The 21,689-nt window shown below is 38.9% G+C and overlaps 1 protein-coding gene across 5 annotated transcripts in view; it reads left to right on the top strand.

Moving 5' to 3' along the window:
• The window catches only part of arhgef10la (Rho guanine nucleotide exchange factor (GEF) 10-like a), a 311,778-nt gene extending 292,845 nt beyond the window's left edge, over positions 1-18,933 (top strand). For all 5 annotated transcript variants that reach the window (XM_041784009.1, XM_041784008.1, XM_041784013.1 and 2 more), the window contains 2 exons: positions 12,272-12,394; positions 17,449-18,933. In XM_041784009.1, the coding sequence (XP_041639943.1) occupies positions 12,272-12,394; positions 17,449-17,993 (668 nt within the window). In that variant the 3' untranslated portion in view covers positions 17,994-18,933. The remainder of the gene's footprint in view (positions 1-12,271; positions 12,395-17,448) is intronic.
• Positions 18,934-21,689: the final 2,756 nt, after the last annotated feature.

Raw genomic sequence — 21,689 nt, 5'->3', positions numbered from 1 at the left:
TACCACAACCGTACTTTGTACTTTTGTCCCTCTTTGAAAATATACAAACTCAGCGCAGACTGAAGGACATTCGAGCGTTGATGGTACGAAGGTGGATGAAATTTGTTGCTGAGATGGCAAAGAGTCGCAAAAGTTACAGACGTTCGTCAGCTGCCGGCGTCCTTTTGTTGCCCCAAGTGACGGGCGTGATAGTATGACGTAGACACGTTACGCCAAAGTCATCCCACGTTCACCCGGGTGTGACGTTCCCACTGGAGCCGATAAAAACCCGTGTCCATTGCAGGGTCAGTCGACGTGGGTCTGAATGCCGATTAGAGCCTTTCCCACTGCCGACAGGAGCAGATTGTTTGTTTTTTCGGCCAGTGAGAAAGGGGTATTATAGACCCAAATAATCCATCCATGCATGCAATAATGGAAGTTAAAATCATTTTAGTGCAGTTTCAATTGCTGTGCATAAAAGAAACTGTATTTAATTAGTATGATGTCTTTTTTATGTTTCATTTCAGCGTTGTAGAGATTAAAAACAATTGCAGTCACAGTTTTTCTTTAGTTAAGCCCTCATTGAAAACTGATTTGGTTTGTGTTGTTCCTGTTTCACTTGCTTGCTCTACCTATGGAGATCTAGATAAATGAGAAATGATAACTCTGTGTGCACTCTTATATCTCCTTTAGCCTGATGTGAAAGCCAACCAACAATTCTGGTTAAAAACAGCTGCAAATGGAGTGATTCCATGGAGAGCATGCTCTTTAAGTAGAACATTCTCCAGGTGAAGTAGGCGTTGGCATACGCTCCATAACTGCTATTACAACCTCGCTAATCTCCAGTTTATTCTTCACATACAAATTTGGTCATTGTTGTCTCCAAGAAATAAACAACAAATGGCCGAAATACCAAACTATTGGCTTCAAAAAGCAGCTGACAAACCTACTAGTGGTGGCAGCTTCATCATCACTAGTGTATTTAAAACAGACCAAGTGTTACAGAGTTAAAAACAACACTTCATTATAAAGTCTGCTCAACACAAGCACCCTCCAAGGCCTTCACCCAAAAGCTCATGCTGTGTTTGCTGACTGTCCTCCTCTGCTCTGCCTCCACTTCCTCTTCCAAACAGCCTCAGCTTCCTACTCGTAATGACTCATCTCTGCACAGTGACATGAATTAATTAATGACAATGTTGGGCCACTCATGCAAATCATCATAATCTGAGCATCACGCTAAACAAACATATAAATTCAGCTACACGTGTAAATCAGCTTCCTCTTAGTTGTGATCTGATGAGGGCTGGTGTAATTCAATTATGGTTGCCATGGATATTATGGGGAATGGTTCTATAGATAAACTAGGCCACATTGGGAGCCAGGAGCCGAGGGACCAGAGAAAGAATGCGAAAATAAATCCACAACAAACAGAGTTTTTTCAGCCCTTTTGTTAAGTGGAAACAAAGCCCGTGCATGTATAATAAGAGAACAATTATCCTCTCCCTGTCACTGATGCAGCGCTGCAAAAGCAGTCTGTCAGTGGAAACTGCAGACCCGATATTGTATGTTATCCTATCCTTTATTCTCTGCCACTAGATTTTAAGAAAAAAGTTAGTTTTGAGAAAGAAATTCAGAGGCCTAAGGGAACGGAGAATCAGTCAGAATTGCATCATTTATCAAAATAATAGAGAACTGCAGAAAGCAATGATACAAGTTTATATCACATTAGAATACAAATATGGTGATAGGTTATTTACATATGTGAGTTCACATGCAGAGCTCTCTTCTGATAAGAAGTCTGTGCAAGAGTTCATGACATTAACCCTTCAAAGCCTGATAACTAAAATAATAGCCTGAAACTTCTCCTTTTTTTATAGAAATGAGATGTTTTTTTAACCATAAGAAATAAAAAAAATGCCATAGAATTTCAGATATTTTTTGTGTTACACTTGATGTATAACCCACCGTAAGGCATTTTTTTCACTTATTAGATTGCATTTAAAAGGTTCTTAAGGAAATTATTGATCGTGTTGTTTAGACAAAGGTCTCACAAAAGTATGTATTAGATCTGAAACAGTAGGTTTTAATGGGTTAATTCCAGTTTCTTGTTGTTTTCAAACACCAGAATACAGACAGTTCTTAGACTCTCTTTGTGTCTAAGTCAAATATGCAAGTTATACCTTTGATCATAACCTTGCACACCAGACATTTTTGTCTGATTAATTTTTTTTCCCCTTTTATTTACTTTTAAAAACTCTCACAAATACAAAAAAAAAAAAAAAAAAAAAAAGAAAGAAAGAAAGACAGAAAGACGGATTTCACAGAAGCAAAACATTTTTGCCAAATGAAATATTAGTTTGAAGTGCTCTGACCAGGGTCAGGTTTTTCTCAAGTGCTTGGCAAGCACACATTAGACCAATTAAAAGCCAACTTGTTGCTAACAGTGAAAAAAGTTTTGAGGCAGATGGTAATGAACAAAATAATGAACAACATTATGACACGTAAATAAAATGGCACTGTGGATGGATGGTTAAAAAGATGGAAGCCTTGATGAAAAGAAAGATGGATGGATGATGGATAGACAGAAAGATAAATGGATAAACAGGTGGATGGATGGATAGATAAATAGATATATGGCTTGATGGATGTATGGATGGATGAATAAACAGATGGATGGATGGATAAACAGATGGAAAGATGATGGATGGATAAAAAATAGATTGATGCATGATGGAATGAACAATGGATGGGTGGATGATGGATAAACAGATGGATGGATGGATGGATGGATGGATAAAAGATAGATTGATGAATGATGGAATGAACAATGGATGGGTGGATGGATGGATAAACAGATGGATGGATGGATGGATGGATGATGGATGGATGGATGGATGGATAAAAAGATAGATTGATGAATGATGGAATGAACAATGGATGGGTGGATGGATGATAAACAGATGGATGTATGGATGGATGTATGGATGGATGAATGGATGGGTGGATAAACAGTTGGGTGGATGGATGGATGGATAAATAGATTGATGCATGATGGAATGATCAATGGATGGGTGGATGGATAGATAAACAGATAAATGGATGGACGGATGATGGATGGGTGGATGGATGGATGGATGGATGGATGGGTGGATGGATGGATGATGGATGGATGGATAAAAAGATAGATTGATGTTTGATGGAATGAACAATGGATGTATGGATGGATGGATAAACAGATGGAAGGCTTGATGAAAAGAAAGATGGATGGATGGATGGATGGATGGATGGATGGATGATGGATGGTTGGATGGATGGATAGACAGAAAGTTAAATGGATAGACAGGTGGCTGGATGGATGGATGGATAAAAAGATTGATGCATGATGGAATGAACAATGGATGGATGGATGGATGGATGGATGGATGGATGGATGGGTGGATGGATGGATGATGGATGGTTGGATGGATGGATAGACAGAAAGTTAAATGGATAGACAGGTGGCTGGATGGATGGATGGATAAAAAGATTGATGCATGATGGAATGAACAATGGATGGACAGGTGGCTGGATGGATGGATGGATAAAAAGATTGATGCATGATGGAATGAACAATGGATGGATGGATGGATGGATGGATGGATGGATGGATGGATGATGGATGGATGGATGGATGGATGATGGATGGATAAAAAGATAGATTGATGTTTGATGGAATGAACAATGGATAGATGGATGGATGGATAATAGATGGATGGCTTGATGAAAAGAAAGATGGATGGATGGATGGATGATAAACAGATGGATGGATGGATGGATGGACGGATGGATGGGTGGATGGATGGATGATGGATGGATGGATGGATGGATAAAAAGATAGATTGATGTTTGATGGAATGAACAATGGATGGATGGATGGATGGATAAACAGATGGAAGGCCTGATGAAAAGAAAGATGGATGGATGATGGATGGATGGATGGATAGACAGAAAGTTAAATGGATAGACAGATGGCTGGATGGATGGATGGATAAAAAGATTGATGCATGATGGAATGAACAATGGATGGATGGATGGATGGATAAACAGATGGAAGGCCTGATGAAAAGAAAGATGGATGGATGATGGATGGATGGATGGATAGACAGAAAGTTAAATGGATAGACAGATGGCTGGATGGATGGATGGATAAAAAGATTGATGCATGATGGAATGAACAATGGATGGGTGGATGCATGGATGGATGGATGGATGGAAAGGGGGAAAGCATTAGAATTATAGAACACAGACTGGCAGATGGATGGATTAACGGATCAGCTGATGTTTTATGGGATGAAAGATTGATTGATGGATGGATGAATAGATGGATAAATGAATGATGAATGGATGATGTAGGAGGGACGGATGGATAAATAAATGATGGACAGTGGGATTTCAGGATGTGTGGAATGTTTAAGATGATTAAACTTTCAATACTAACCTCATTTATGGGGTGTTAACCCAAGGTTTTTCCATCACTCGTATCAGCAGAGTGCTGTGATTTAGCACCCAAACATTGAAATGAGAATGAACTAGGCGGCCATGTTTTGTTTTAAAGTGAGTCATACAGTGAGAGTGCAAACAAGAAGAGTTAAAGGCCATCTCTAAAAGAAAAGCTTTTTCTTTTATCAAACTTTGAATGCTATTAAGAGCTAAAAAGTTAATTCTTTCTACCTTCATTTTGCTGATAACCTTGGATCATCGCTATCTTACATGATAAAATCTAAACTGTCAAGTAAAAGTTGTTCTCTTCTAAAGTTTTATTCAAATGATTTAACAACCCTCATGTAAATGTTCAGTTTCTGGATGGTAAGACCCTTTACAGGTTCAGTTTATTTGTGAATTCATGAGATTGCCATAAAAATAAGATCAAATCTCACATAAAAGTCAGGTAGATATCGGTGAATCAGTGACTGCACATGCTCACACACACCTTAGAACCCTTTGCATGTCACACAGGCCCTGCTTTATTGTCACGGCTGTATTTGAAAAACGTCTGGATTTCTTTCGTGTTAGTAATAAAAGATAACTTCCCTTCGTATCAGTGTTGCTTTGTACAGTAGGAGGTGAAACTCTGAAGCTCAATATTTAGGAAACACTCAGATCTCAAACTTAAAATATCAAGCTCACAGAGCCGCGCTCCCTACATCGAGCTTCTGTGAGAGTTTTTCTTCAAACTGGGTCAGCAGCAGGTAGACAAATCCAATTTTTTCATAATCTCACATAACCCCCAGCTCTACGTGGCTGTGCTGTGTATGTGTCGAGCCTGCTGAACACTGACTATATCACAAAGCTCAAACCCTACCAACGCCAACACTGATCATCCACAAGAAGAGGTAGTTTTTACATTTTTATCATTTAATGAAACAATCTGGAAAACACACTGATAATAGATAAACTGAACTGGTCACAGAGCTTGAAGCTTGGCCAAAGCCATCACAGTTAACCACTTTAGCATTCACTTTCTTTGCCTTTTTTCAGTTTTTATAAAATAGTCTAAGAGTTTTGGAATGTCTTCAGTTTCTTCTTTTTGTTATTAAAGTTTTGGATTTAAGACATACAAGAAGCATTTAGTAGTACACAGATGGCCTAGTGCAGTGTTACTCAACCCTGCTCTAAACAAAGAGCCAAATGGTTGAAAAATACATTTGCAAGAGCCACAATCTAAGTGGGGAAAAGTGGCAATTAAAACAAGTTATAGGTGTCAAAATTGGTTAAAAAAAAAAAAAAAAAAAGCAGCAAACACTGGGAGAAATGTGGCGAAACAGGGCAGAATGTGGCAAAAATGGGTGGGAAGTGACCAAATATAAGTTAAAGCTGGCAGAAAATTGTCAAAAACTGGCAAAAATCAGAAAATATGAGGGAAAATGGGTAAAAAGTGGCGTTTACGAGCAAAAGCCAGCTTAAATAGATGAGAAGTGGCAAAGTAGGCAAAAGGCGCTAACACTAGGGGTAAAGTGGCAAAAATGGGTGAGAATAGGTGGGAAAGAGTTACAGGTGGCAAAAATGGTCCAAAAGCGGCAAAAACGTGACAATTTAAAGAGTGAAAACTGACTTAAGTGGGGAAAAATCAGCAAAAAGGTGGGAAAATGGGCAAAACATATTAAAGAGTGACAAAATGGGAAATAGGTGGCATTTAATTGCAAAATGCATTTTAAATGGGCTAACAGTGGCAAAAAAGGGGCAAAAAATTGCAAAAAACAGGATAAAAGTATCAAAAAGGAGTGGCAGAAATGGTAATAAGGTTTCAAATTAAGACATAAAAAAGCCACAAATCATCACAAAAGAGCCACATATGGCTCCAGAGCCACACGTTGAGTAAAACTGGCCTAGTGGTTTGAGGCATTCCCCATGTACATGGGCGGTGCAGGTTCGAATCCACCCTGTGGCCCTTTCCCCATGTCTCTCCCCTCTCTTGCCCCCGTTTCCGACTCAGTCCACTGTCCTCCTCTAAATAGCCCAAAATAAATCTTCAAAAAAGAGAGAGACAGTTTGCACCTACATCATATTATCTTGCAATTTTCAGTGGATACAATTTCGATAAAAATTCTATAACAATTTTTAAAACCTGGTTTGATGTACTATTTCATAAGCTTGAGGTAACTTGCAGTCCAGAAAACTCCTACCAATATCAGTGATACTTGATACTTCAGATATATCAGTCTGCTTTCCCGGTTTGCAGAATCATTATAGAAATAAGAACTGTAAAATCTGTGCATTTCCCTGTTCTTTTCCAATTACTAGACAATTTCTAGTTTTCAGTCATTGTAGCCTGATGCTGCAGTCAAAAAACAACCTTTTTTTCTCATTCAGCTACACTTAGCTGCCAATCATGACAGAGTGAAAATAGAATTTTAGACATTATTGCAAATTTAATTAAAAACAAATGAAATATCACATTTACATAAGCATTCAGACCACCTTAGCTCAGGATCCTCCCATTTCTCTTGATGGTTGTTGAGATGTTTCCACACCTTGATTGCAATCCACCTGTGGAACATCAAACTGATTGGACATGATTTGGAAATGCACACTCCTCTCTATAAGAGGCCTCACGGCTGACGATGCATATCAGAGCAAAAACCAAGCCATGACATCAAGGGAATGCCTGCAGAGCTCAGAGACAGGATTGTTGCAGGTCGAACCGAAGGTTCAGACCCTCAATAAATCTTGAATGGAAGAAGTTTGGCACAGCCAGGACTGTTCCAAGAGCTGGTCAGCTGTCCAAACGGAGCAATCAGGGGAGAAGGGCTTTAGTAAGAGAGCTGACCAAGAGTCTGACTGAGCTCCAGAGATCCTGAGTGAAGATGGGACAAAGTTCCAGAAGGACAAATATCACTGCAGCCCTCCACTGATCTGGGCTTGGAAGTGGCAATACGGCAGCATATTCCTGACTTGTGCCCTGCAACAATCCTCCCTTTGAGCTCTGCAGGCAGTTCCTCTGACCTCATTGCTTGGCTTTTTCTCTGATATTCACTGTCAGCTGTAAGGCCTTCTATAGAGAGGAGTGTGCCTTTCCAAATCATGTCTAATCAATTTCATTTACCACAGCTGGACTCCAATCAAGGTTTAGAAACATCTCACTAAAGATCCAGAGAAATGAGAAGAACCTGAGCTAAATTTAAAGACCCTGTAAAGTGAAATCCAAAGTTTTTGTCTTAACACACTAGATATGTTGGAATACGGTTGCTGCAAACATGTGAAAACACTGAGATCTACATGTGACTGAATTTTGGATTAGGACCGTTAGAAAGTTTTTCATCTCTTTCCTGGCTGGGTGTAATGTGGGCAGGGCTAATATGTGGGCTCATGATGTCACAAGCCCAAAGTGGTGAATGACCCCGCCCCTCTAACCCTACAATATAAAATCACAGAGCAGTTGATTTCAGTACAGTGTGTTGTTAGCTGATGTCACTGCCTTTATTGAAAGTTAACAGTCAGTTAAATGCTGTTTTTTCTGTTCATTGTGAGGTAAATTTGCCAAATCTATCAGCTACAGTGGTCTATGGATCATTAAAAACATCATAACAGAGATTTGAGCTAGAAAACAGACTTTGTGTCTTCTTCTAAGGTCAACAAGGTCATGAGTGCTTTCCTCATTCAGATTGTAGCATTTTTTTAATCTGAGAGGATCTTATTTCTCCTGAGTGGGCGTGGATTCAGCTCATTCAACAGACATGCCCACAACACCATGGAGCAGATTTTACTGCCTCATTTTTCATGATTTTGAAGCTTAATTTTTAAAACTCAAAGATGTTTTATCTTACTGAAATTTGACCTGGGGGTTCATAACACAGTGACCTGTCATACAACAAACCTAAATACAGATCTATTTTCACTCTACAGGGTCTCTCAAGTGTTTTTGGAAGGGATCTGAATACTTACGTCAATGATGATATTTCACAACTTTATTTCCATAAATTTGCAAAACATTCAAAGACCTGTTTTCCTTTGTCATTATGGAGTACTGAGTGTAGATTAATGAGAAGAAAAATGAATTAAAGTGATTGTAGCATCAGGCTGCAAGATAAAACGGAAAAAGTGAAGGGTCTGAATACTTTGAGTGCACTTTATGTGACTTTACACTTCATGAAACATGTAAATGATGTATTACTCCAAAAGACATGTGTGTTGTTATTATTTATATTATTTTATAGTGTGTTAATCTCTATCTTTATATCCAGATATGGACACTACTGTAGATTGCCAAAAGTATTTGCTCACCTGCCTTGACTCACATATGAACTTAAGTGACATCTGATTCTTAATCCATTAATATGATGTCGGTCCACCCTTTAAAGCTATCACAGCTTCAACTCTTCTGGGAAGGCTTTTACACAAGGTTTAGGAGTGTGTTTATGGGATTTTTTGACCATTCTTCCAGAAGTGCATTTGTGAGGTCACGCACTGATTTTGGATGAGAAGGCCTGGCTCTCAGTCTTCTCTCTAATTCATCCCAAAGGTGCTCTATTGGATTGAGGTCAGGACTCTGTGCAGGCCAGTCAAGTTCATCCACACCAAACTCTCTCATCCATGTCTTTATGGACCTTGTTTTGTGCACTGGTGCACAGTCATGTTGGAACAGGAAGGAGCCATCCCCAAACTGTTCGCACAAAGTTGGGAGCATGGAATTGTCCAAAATCTCTTGGTATGCTGAAGCATTCAGAGTTCCTTTCACTGGAACTAAGGGGCCAAGCCCAGCTCCTGAAAAACAAGCCCACACCATAATCCCCCCTCCACCTAATTTTACACTTGGCACAATGCAGTCAGACAAGTTCCGTTCTGCTCTCCGTCCATCAGATTGCCAGATAGAGAAGCGCGATTCGTCACTCCAGAGAACGTGTCTCCACTGCTCTAGAGTCCAGTGGCGCCGTGCTTTACACCACTGCATCTGACCCCTTGCATTGCACTTGGTGATGTATGGCCTGGATGCAGCTGCTCGGCCACAGAAACCCATTCCATGAAGCTCTCTACGCACTGTTCTTCAGCTAATCTGAAGATCACATGAAGTTTGGAGGTCTGTAGCGATTGACTCTGCAGAAAGTTGGCGACCTCTGTGCACTATACGTCTCAGCATCCGCTGACCCCGCTCTGTCATTTTACGTGGCCTACCACTTTGTGGCTAAGTTGCTGTCATTCCCAATTACTTCCACTTTGTTATAATGCCACTGACAGTTGACTGTGGAATATTTAGGAGCGAGGAAATTACATGACTGGACTTGTTGCACAGGTGGCATCCTATCACAGTACCACGCTGGAATTCACCGAGCTCCTGAGAGCGACCCGTTCTTTCACAAATGTTTGTAGAAACAGTCTGCATGCCTAAGTGCTTGATTTTCTACACCTGTGGTCATGGAAGTGATTGGAACACCTGATTTCAATTATTCGGATGAGTGACTGAATACTTCTGGCAATATAGTGTATCAATTTCCTCTGTGCTTTTAGGTCAATTATATAAACTGGATAAATTCTTTGAAATAAGATAACAGAACTAGAGTTACAGCTAATAGCTAATGATACAAATTTTTCTTTAAATCATCTTAATTAGAGAATGGAGTATGCTGTGAGACATTTTTTAAACATTAAGATCAATTTAAGTTCATAATCATGCCTCATTTAAAATAGTTAAATTTTCTAACTGTATGATTTTGAAAGAATGCAGACAGATCTAGGAGCATTTATCTTACCCAAAGCTATTACTGATTAACAGCCATGAAAGCTTTTTCTTTTATTCATCAGTTAATGAAATATTTTGGAAACTTTTACAGATCATTAAATCAGTAGAAACTCATGTTTAACTCTCTGAGGACCTTTCTGTTAACGATTAATTTTTTTGTGAAAGGATATTATAAATTTTTCTTTCAAAATCAGACTGTTAGCAGAGCTCAGAATCACCCAGAGCTATCACTGATCAAACAGTTTAAGTGTAAATATTCTCTTTTTATTATCCAATAAAGCATTTTTTCAAAACCTTTAGTTAAAAAAAAAAAGAATGATATGGAAAAGTATTCGGCTGTCTGACCATTACAACAGAAGGGACTGTAATGACATTGTATTCAAATGTATGTACTTTAATATGGAGTTGGCCCCTCTAGAGGCTTTTACAGCCTCCACTCTTCTTTGAAGGCTTCCTTCTGTGGGAGTTTGTGCCCATTTATTCTGTAGTGTATTTATGAGGTCAGGCACTGATGTTGGACCAGAAGACCTGACTTGTAATCTCTGTTCCACTTTATCCCAAAGGTGCTCAATGGGGTTGAGGTCAGGGCTTCTTCCACACTGAACTAATCAAACCATGTCTTTATAGTCCTGGTATGCAGAAGTATTAAGATTGGCCTTCACTGGAGATAAGGGACGTAGCCCAAATCCTGAAAAACAGCCCCATACCGTTTTCTTCTCCACCAAACTTCACAGTCAGTACAGTGCAGTCGGGCAGGTAACATTCTCCCAGCATGCCCCAAACCCAGACTCACCCATCTGCCAAACAGAGAAGCATGATTGGTCCCTCCACTAACACATTTTCACTGCTCCACAGTCCAGTGTCGGTGTGCTTTACACCACCCCATCTGACGCTTGGCATTGGACTTGAATGCAGCTGCTCAGCCATGGAAACCCCTTCCGTGAAGCTCTCACCACAGCTTTACGTGGTCCTCCCCTTTATGGCTGAGCTGCCGTTGTTCCTAAACTCTTCCACTTTCTAATAATATCACAGTTGGCTGTGGAATATCCAGCAGGGATGAAATTTCATGGATCATCTTATTGCAAAGGTGAATTTGCAGAGCTCTTCAGAACGACCCATTCAGGATCACAGATGTTTGCAAAAGGAGACTGCGGCTAGGTGCTTGATTTTCGGTGGAAACTGGTCTGATTGAAACACCTAAATTCAGTAATCAACAAGTGTGGCCAACTGCTTTTGTCCACATAGTGCAGGGGTGTCAAACTTTATCACAGCAGGGGCAGGATTCTGAATTTGAGTGTAACCTGAGGGCCTACAAGGGTCAATATTTAACCATAAAATGTCAACCTTATTTTCACCAAAAATGAATTGTGGGGGTATAAAAAAGATTAAAAAAATCAAAATATGAGGTAAACATCTAAATCATGAGTTTCAAATGTCAATATGACATAAAATTAAAAATCATAAGTTTTTAAGGTAAAAAATGAGATAAAAGTCAAAGTTAGGAATTGAAAAAGTGAAGACATGAGATAAAAGTCAAAATCATGACTTTAAAGGTTCAAAATAGGATTAAAATTCATAATTATAGATCTAAATGGTAAAAATATGAGATAAAATGTCAAAGTTATGAGATGTAAGGGTTAGAATATGAAATAAAAAGTCAAAACCATAACTTTTAGTCATAACTGTGAGATGCAAAATTGAAAATAAACAGAGAAAACACAAATTCCTTCCCCACATCATGACCTTTTATCCAGTTATTTTTACTGTTTACTACATTTACATTTTTATACTGCAGACATCACACTGGTGGGCCATTTATAATAAAAATATCATATGATCTGGTGGGCCGGGTGTAACTGTTCACCGGGCCAGATTTGGATCCCGGGCCTTGAGTTTGACACCCCTGATATAGTGTATATCAATCTATATCTATAAGAATTGTTGTTTAAAGTTGTTTTTAATTCTTGTTGTTTATTTACAACTCCCTAAAGGTCCTTTAACCTGCTGTATTTCTCTCATTGTATGGCTTGGTGTATGAATAAAATCTGATTCATTCTTGTGTTTCTAACTGTATGTCAGGTCAGAAGAGTATCCGAGTGACGAGTCTCCTGATCTGCCAGGGGCTGTTGTGGGTGGGCACCGCCCAGGGCTTAATCATCACCCTGCCAGTTCCCAAACTGGAGGGCATCCCAAAAATAACAGGTATGTATCAGAGGGGGGCGGCTCACTGGGACTGAGCAGCCTCTTCAGAGGTCAGGAGACAAGTAAAGTGTATTTTTTTTTCCTTTTTCTGAAATAAAATTACTGTGCACTGCACATTATTGAGGTCACACCTCACATTTTTCTTGCCGCTCTAGGAATCAGTGCAAATATTGCCAGGCAGACAACACACAAATCATACTGTGTCTATATTCTTGCAGAGTAATTTAAAAACTGCCTGGCAGCCATTTGTTGATAATAAAGAGTGAATGAGGTTGTTAGTTTTCCACTGCACCTCATGACTGTTTTATTCCAAGCCATTTTATTGAATAAATGTAAATAAAAAACAAACTATAGCTAACATTATTTCTCATACAGTGTGGGATTAATAAAAGTGGAATAAAATGAACTGTTTAGGAAAGATGGGATAATCCAGGGATTGTAGACAAAGCTGGGAAGTAAGGGTAAACACTACCACACTTTTTTAAAGTAGGTTTTTAAGGAACATTAACACTGGATTTTTAATAGCATCAGAGATTCAGTCTTTTTTAGGGGTTAACATACTGAAAAATTGTCTTCCTATGTGATGTTTCACTTTGCATTCAGCAAAGTTCACAACAGTCATTTGTACAGGACACAAATCATCAGAACTAAGAGTGTTGGCCAAGATACAAATGTGTGATGCACTTCAATAAAGCCTAATCAGATTATTTAATTCTAATAACAGGGTGGATTATACCCGTTGTAATTCTGATAAGTATCCATGTCCTCCTAGCCCGGGTCAAACTGCTCTTGATGCACCACGCCTCTCTTCAGCTGTGCATGTCTGGAGCTCCTCCTGCAGACCTGCACTGCCCTGAAGTTTACTGACTGCAGGACAAGTTTGTACCGCTGAGCTTTCAGTTTCATTTGGGAGAGAGTGGAAAAAAGGATCACCTGCAGGACATGATACAGATTCATTTTCAAATAAAGAGGAAAAAATACAGACATCCAAAGTCACAGATAGGGGAGAGAAGGAGAGATGAGTGGAGGAGACCTGCAGCTATCGTTCACAGGCGAAGTCGTGACTGTAGTTTACTTCTGAAAAAACAAATCTAAGGAATAACGCTCTGTGTAAAATCAATTTTGATTTAACTGGATCGTAAAAATAACATGTACATAACTCATCATACTTTATTAACATCAAAGCTGATCATTGGCTGCTACTAGTTTATACTTTCTTCATAAATTAATGCAAAACAGTTCTTCACAATTTAGAGCACCACTTCTATCTGTTTAACAAGGAAAGAAAAACTTCTGCTGTTTCTGACACGACCAGCACAAAATGCTTTGATTCTGATTAAATGTCTAATACATGCACGTCACGATCAGATCACTTTTTTAGCTTCCATGTAAAAAGTGCATTTGTAATCCCCAAGTAGGATGATTTTCATTGGCTTGAAGAAATATTGCACATGTAAATATCAGTGCCTTTGCAGATGTGTCGCTCTTTTATTCATGTTTTCACCATACAGTTTCTAATCCTGCAAGCTAACAATACAGTGGTTGAGCTCTAAGCTTACAGTGATAGTTGTGAAGTACAGACCCACAGTCCATGGGTCACTCTGCCCCACCTCTGCTGGTCCCCTGTCATTTTTGATTGACTAGGCTTTTCAATCCAACCAGCTGTCCACAATGTCCATTAACAGTGTATCAAGATTTTCTTTAAATGTGGGATTATGACTTAATAAAGGAGAAGAACTGTTCAATACTTTAGCTGCCCCCTCCATGCATGATTCTAGCCGTAAATGTTGCAATACACACTTTTCAATAGCTTCAGGTCCCATAATATGTGGACCTGACCTGGGGACGGGAGTGGCTGAACTTTTGTTGATGATGTTGCATCCCATCAATTTTTCAAAAATGAGTTGGTAGATAAAGTTTTTAGGATGCAGTCAACTTTTTCTGTCAAAAACAAGTATCAAAAGTGGGTCTAGTGTAATTTGATCTTAATTACTTTGCAGTAATTATGGAAATAACATTACGTACAGCCTCAGTTCCAAAAAAGGTGGGTCACTGTGTAAAATGTAAATAAAAAAAACAGAATATAACATTTTTCAAATCACATAAACTCATATTTTATTAGCAATAAAACAGAAACAACATATCAGATGTTGAAACAGAGACATTTTGCTATCCTATTAAAAATATTAACTCATTTTGAATTTAATGGCAACAATACATCTCCAAAAAGTAGGGACGGGGCAACAAACGGTTGAAGGAGCATTTTTCAGCTACTTTGCTTAGTTGGCAGCAGGCCAGTCAAAGGAGCATTTTAGAGAAATTCTCTCAGAAGTAAAGATGGGCCAGGGTTCCCCAATCTGCAAAAGATTTTTTTCTAAAACTGTGAAAGAATTTCATAAAAAAATGTTCATCAAAGTTAAATTTTGAAGGCTTTGTTTATCCCACCATCTACTGTCCATAATATCATCAAAATATTCAGAGAATCTGGAGAAATCTGTGTAAGGGACAAGCTCAACATTGGATACTTGTGATCTTTGGGCCCTTAGGCAGCACTGCATTAAAAACAGGCATGATTCTGTACTAGAAATCATAGTATGGGCTAAGGAACACTTCCAGAAATCTTTGTCTGTCAACATTATGTAATGCCATCTAGAAATGCAAATTAACCTAAGCCCGAGCCTCTTCTATTAGGCTACCACTCGAAATTTACAGCCCATCTTTAAATGAGTATAACTCTGTAACTACAAGTTCTGGTTGAATGATCAAGGTACAATAATGAAGAGGGCATTTGTGAAATTTGTTCAGAAGTGTAAATATGTGTATGTATTTTACTGGATCAGAGAGAATCAAGGTGGCAAATTAAAATTTTCATTTTTGCCTTTTTTTTTTTTTCTTTTTTTTTTTTTTGCAATTTTAGCATATACAATGCTTAACAAATTTATTAGCCCACCCTAACCCTAAGCTGCCCTGCCCTAAATTAACAGCATTGGTAATTGCCAAAATAATTTTTTTATGTTTCTGCAATGGTTAATACACCAATACGTAGAAGCCCTTCAACCCAAATGATATTGTTAATGCTGAAATATAATTATTATTGTTAACCATAGTAAAGCACATTATTATTTCTTGATTATGATGTCAAATTATAGTTATTTACTTGCATTCCTGAACAGAAAATTGAGTTTTAGTGGTTGAATGTTATGCTTGATTCATTTCTGACTTCTCAGAGAAGCCCAGTGAGCCGGCTCAAATTTGGGTGGATTCAGTTTGAAATCCCTCATTCCTGTTACAAATGGTAAAACATGGAGAGCTCACTGAAAATGAAGGAGTCTGCATTAAAACTCTTCATGATGCTGGATGGTCTTTGAGACAAATTGACAGGTGGTCTAATACATTTGTTAAGCACTGTATATGCCATAGAAGTAATGCAGTTGAATCTTCAGTAGGCCATAGCACCAAATTTTGACATGACCTCTTTCAACTTTCATGCCACTAGAGGGTTATCAGGACAAAATAAGAGAGATTTTAGCAAAAAAAAATATCCAGGCGCCATTTGGACAAAACCTTTGACTAATTTGGCACAATCTTTGGTATCAAACTTTTTTTTTTTTTTTTTTTTTACTCATACACCATTATAGAGGGTTACTGCATCATAGAATTCTTTTTTTTCCCTGAAATTATTCAGACCTCTATATAGTTCCCTTTAAAAGGAAGTCTTTGACACCAAGAGGAGCGGATTTATTTTCAATGGCACAAAAGACAACACAAAATAAATTGTAGAAAACTAAAAAAAATCTGTTAAAACAAGTGGATACTGCACAAACATGACTAGAATTTTCAGTAGAGGCTGGGCTTTCATATGAGACCGTGTTTGTGTCTGTAGTACCAGGCACCATCCCATAGGGGGCAGAAGTGTCTGGCTATGTAGCACTACGGCCACTTTGATATGTGGTCATTGATTTGATTCCTTTTTGAGTTGGATGTGGTGAATGTAAAAATGGTTTATTTGGGCTTTTAGCTGAGCTTCTTCTGTTTAATTTGATGAGTAACATGACTATTTTTATGCAAAAACAGAGTGCACAGAGCAAGTTTGTTTGGGTCAACGCGAGCAGGACCAAATTTGGTCCCGCTAGGGCTTAAGAAGCTGTATCATACAAAGAAGAAGCCATATGTTAATGCTATCCAGAAACGTCACGTTTTCTCTGAGCCAAGGCTCAATTAAAATGGACTGAGGCAAATGGAAAACTGTTCCGTGGTTGATTAATTAAAATATGAAATTATTTTTGGAAACCACAGATGCCATGTCCGATCAGACTGAAGAGGAGAGGGACCATCCAGCTTGATATCAGCACACAATTTTAAAGACTGCATTAGTGATGGTATGGGGGGCAATAGTGCCTATGAGCAACATATGCCCCCATCCAAAGAACGTCTCTTTGAGGGGAAGCCCTGACTATTTCAGCGAGGCAATGCTAAACCACATACCACATTCATCACAACAACATGGCTTCACAATAGAGGGGTCCGGTGCTGAACTGGCCTGCCTGCAGTCCAGACCTTTCACCAAATGTCATAAAATGAAAATAAAAGGCAAAGAGGACTCAGGATTATTGAGCAGCTCAAATCCTACATCAGACAAGAGTGCCACAACATGAAGAGATGTCTAGTCTCCTCACTTCCCATACATTTTCAGACTGTTTTTTAAAGATCGTATGTTACACATTGAAAAACATGGCCCTGTCCCTACTTTTATGAGATGTTTTGCTGCCTTCAACTTCAAAATGAGTCTTCAAGTGTCAACATCTGGTATGTTGTTTATGTGTTATTGTAAATAAAATATGGGTCTGTGAAATTTGCAGATCATTGCATTCTGTTTGTATTAACATTTAACACAGTGACCCAGCTTTTTTGGAGTTTGAGTTGCAATATGGTAAACTGTACAATGAGCTCATGATTGAACTTTGTATGATTTGCCATCAGCCGACTACAGGAGCAGTGTTTATCGTCTCAGTTGATTTGTTGTCTGACTGTTGTCTTCTGTCTGTCTCCTGCAGGGAAGGGAATGGTGTCTCTGAACGCTCACTGGGGGCCTGTTGACTTCCTGGTTGCCACCACCAGCTCTCTGTCCCCTGACCTCCTGAAGAGGGACTCCGTTGGAGACGCCCAGGACTCCGCCTGTGGGGGCGAAGACCGCAGCGACACGTCCTCCCAGGAATCCCTGCAGCAGTCCGGCTCCTACCAGGGCGAGGGGAGGGGGAAAGGCCGCGGCGTTCTGCTGCAGTACAAGCTGCGCTCCACGTCGGGACTTCCGGGTCGGCCTTTAACGGCGCTGGGCGACGAGGCCTCGGACTCCTCCCTGGAGTCCTTGGAGCACAGCGTGGAGGATGGATCCATCTACGAGCTGAGTGACGACCCTGAAATGTGGGTGCGAGGTCGTCCTTGTGAGCGGGACGGGGGACGCAGGGACAGGGTGATCTCTGCGGCGGTTATCTCTGGAGGGAAGGGCTTCCGTAGACTGAGGGAAGGAGCAGTGGCGAGGACAAGCGGGGAGGGTTTAGAGAATATTCTCATGGTATGGCAGCTCCCACTGACAGTGTGATCTGAGTAATATATGGCTAGGTGATGTGTATTTATAGATGTCTGGCCGGCTTAGCCTTGAATCACCTATTCCATAAATTTAAGGGATTTGAATTCATGATGAGAAGGTGTTGCCTTGGTTACGGGGCTTGACATGCCATGATTTAGCCTGTGGAATAAGGACATACTGTTTACTAGAGGTACTGTCAGCCTGTGGGCCTCTTTGAATGTTCAGGATTGTGCATAATCATCTTCCCCGCAGCAGAGGCCGACACACATTAGCTCCCTGTGATTGTTTTGATCTGGCTCCTCTTCCTGCCTTAGTTAAGATTGATACGCCTCAATTTAACCTCATCATGGATGCGATAATGTGGACTGCCACATTTATTTTATGCGAAGGAGTTGTGAGCGAGCAGCCATGACAATTCGGCTTTGTGAGGCAGCCTTTTTTTTGTTGTTGTTGAGTGTGCCATGCTCTGCAGCGTTAGAGATGGACATCTTTTATCTGATCCTGAGGGAGAGATCCCATCTGTTTGGAGCTGAAAGCTGGGGGACTTCCACTGCATCACAAAGCACATTAGCATCACTTTATTAGCTTTGCCAGCCTGTCTCTCATCCCTTACAATGTGAATGTACGATACCTTCTATTGTGTCTCAAAATTGAATCTGAGCTCTCTTTAAAGAAAGGAAGAATTTCATTTTTCCTGTTTTGTTGCGGCTGCTGCAAATATGATTTGCTGGTACGAAAAATGAGTCACTTCCAAGATGCTTCCGTGATTTGTTTAGGAGGGTCATGCAAGTACACACTGGCTGCAGACAGCTTTAAAAACATGATAATTTTACAACAGAACTTATAACTAGGGATGCCCTGATCATGTTATTTAGCTGCAGATACCAATCATCCATGGCAGGGGTGTCAAACTCAAGGCCTGGGGCCCAAATCTGGCCCGTTGTACAGTTATACCCGGCCCACCAGATCATATGATACTTTTATTATAACTGGCCCACCAGTATGATGTCTGCAGATTTCCTCCAGTGTAAATATGTAAACTTAACCTTAATGATTTATAATATCCTTGTTGAGTCATGAAAATTAAAAAAAGTAAACGGTAAAAATAATTGGATAAAAAGTCAGGAACATGGCAAAGAAATTTGCGTTTTTTCTATATTTTCAGTTTTGCATCGAACAGTTATGACTTAAAGTTATGTTTTTTGACTTTTTATTTCATATTTTAATCCTTACATCTCATAACGTTGACTTTTTATCTCATATTTTTACCTTTTAGATTTATAATTTTAAATTTTAAATCCTATTTTGACCTTTGAAAGTCTTGATTTTGACTCTTATCTCATGTTTTGACCTTTTTGAACTCCTAACTTTAACTTTTATCTCATTTTTTACCTTTAAAATTCATGATTTTTAACTTTTCTCAGTTTTTCACCTTTTAAAACCAGGATTTTGACTTTTATCTCATGTTTTGACCTTTTTCAACTGCTAACTTTGAATTTTATCTCATCTTTTTACCTTCAAAACTCATGATTTTTAACTTTATCTCAGTTTTTTACCTTTTAAAATCACAATTTTTACTTTTATCTCACTTTTTGACCTTTTTCAACTCCTAACTTTAACATTTATCTCATCTTTTTTTCACCTTTAATCTCGTGATTTTTAATTTTATTTCAGTTTTTCTACTTTTTAAAGTCACAATTTTTGACTTTTATCTCATGTTTTGACCTTTTTGAACCCCTAACTTTAACTTTTATCTCATTTTCTTACCTTCAAAACTTATGATTTTTAACTTTATCTCAGTTTTTTGACTTTTTTCAACTCCAAATTAACTTTTATCTCAATTTTTACCTTAAAAACTCATGATTTTTAATTTTGTCATATTTTGACATTTGCAACTCATGATTTCGATGTTTACCTTATATTTTGACTGTTAAAAATCATGATTTTGAATTGTATCTCACTTTTTGACTTTTAAAATTCATGGTTTCAGCATTCTATCTCATATTTTACCTTTTAAACTTATAAGTTTCCCTTTCCATCTCCGATTTTGAGTTTTGAACTTCTCATTTTCCCCTTTAAATCGCAAAATTATGAATGGTTAAATATTGACCCTTTTAGGCCCTCGGGTTACACCCAAGTTCAGAATCTGGCCCCTGCTGTGATTAAGTTTGACACCCCTGATCTATGGGTTAGATCAATTGAAACATATGCTAGTTTAGTGGTTGCTCGGTCTACTCAGCTTTATAATGCGCTGGGACCTCCTGCAGATGGCAGCATAACTTGATAAAAAGGGTGCAAACGCCATCCTAATTCAGCCACAACATGCTTCAACTAACAACAGAGTAGGACAAAACTAACAGTATCTGTCAGTAAGAACATTCAAACTATTATTCAGACCCTCTTAACTTTTGCAAGTTTTGTTCTTTTGAAGCCTGACGCTACAGTGGAAAAAAGTCATTTTTATTCTCATTAATCTACACTCCGTACCCAATAACATAACAGGAAAACATAATTTTTAGAAATTTTTGCAAAAGTGTTAAAAATAAAAAACTGAAATATCACATTTATGTAAGTATTTAGACCCTGTCCAGCAACACTTGAAATTTAGCTCAGGTTTCTCCCATTCTTCTTGATCTTTGCTGAGGTGTTTCTGCACCTTGATTGGAGTCCACCTGTGGTAAATGTAGTTGATTGGGCATGATTGGGTCTCACAGCTGCTCCTCCCTTAAAAATGTCCAAATGGTTTAGTCCAGTGCTGTGAAATAATGCAAGTAGGTTCAATTTAACCATAGTGAAAATATTACTAATAAATTTGGAAATTATGGATAAAAAATACATTAAAATGCCTCATTTGTTGCTTGGCTAGCTGGTAAAGGGGGGCCCTGTACAATATTTTTCTGGGGGCCAAAAATCCATAGGTACACCCCTGCATACTACACCCCATATGAAGTGCTAAACACCAGAGTTTTAACTGCAGGTGATCAGTTTTGGTTATCAGTGACTAGAAGTATTGATTCTGATCAAGCTGTCCCATGTTTTCAATAAATATCAGCCTATAAAGATCAGTTCCTGATCAATCAGGGCATCTCTACTTGTAAGGGTTAAAAATGTTATTGTTTGATATTGTTAGTGCTGTGGAAAGTCCTGTAATTATCTTAGATTTGTTTCACTGGGGGCCAGACTTTGGTGTATCATCTGGCCCCTGTACTGTAAATGCCAGATATCTGCTTCATTATTTACTGTCATCCATCAGCGGGATGAAACAAGCATGTGCGCGGGGTTGTTAATGCAGAACTCATATTAGCTGGAAACCCCAGTTACACATCAAAAGCCCAGCTCCATAAACGGATGATGAAACAGACAGCCGCCCAGACTACTATCAGCTGTGTTTCAACAGAGCAGAGACACCTGAGACACACCGATGAGCATGTTTACACTCATGTTCACTCTCAGTGATGCTCCACATCCTGATTTAAAACCCTGTTTTACAATACATAGCATTAGTCTGAATTATAATTAACAGACACTGATGGAAACTCTACCAGCCATGCTAACCTTGTTCCATCCATTCTTGTTTTGCTCCTGTTTTCATGCTAAAATGTGGGAAATATTTTGAGATGAATGCAGACATTAATATTTTATAATCAGGTTTGCAAGTAAACAACTAAAAATCCCTGTTGACTTGGGAGTTTTACATCTCTGTTTTTA

This window comes from Cheilinus undulatus, linkage group 3 (assembly GCF_018320785.1).
Source record: "Cheilinus undulatus linkage group 3, ASM1832078v1, whole genome shotgun sequence".
NCBI classification, from domain to species: domain Eukaryota; kingdom Metazoa; phylum Chordata; class Actinopteri; order Labriformes; family Labridae; genus Cheilinus; species Cheilinus undulatus.
The sequence above is the reverse complement of the archived record's forward strand: the minus strand, read 5'-3'. Positions and strand labels throughout refer to the sequence as shown.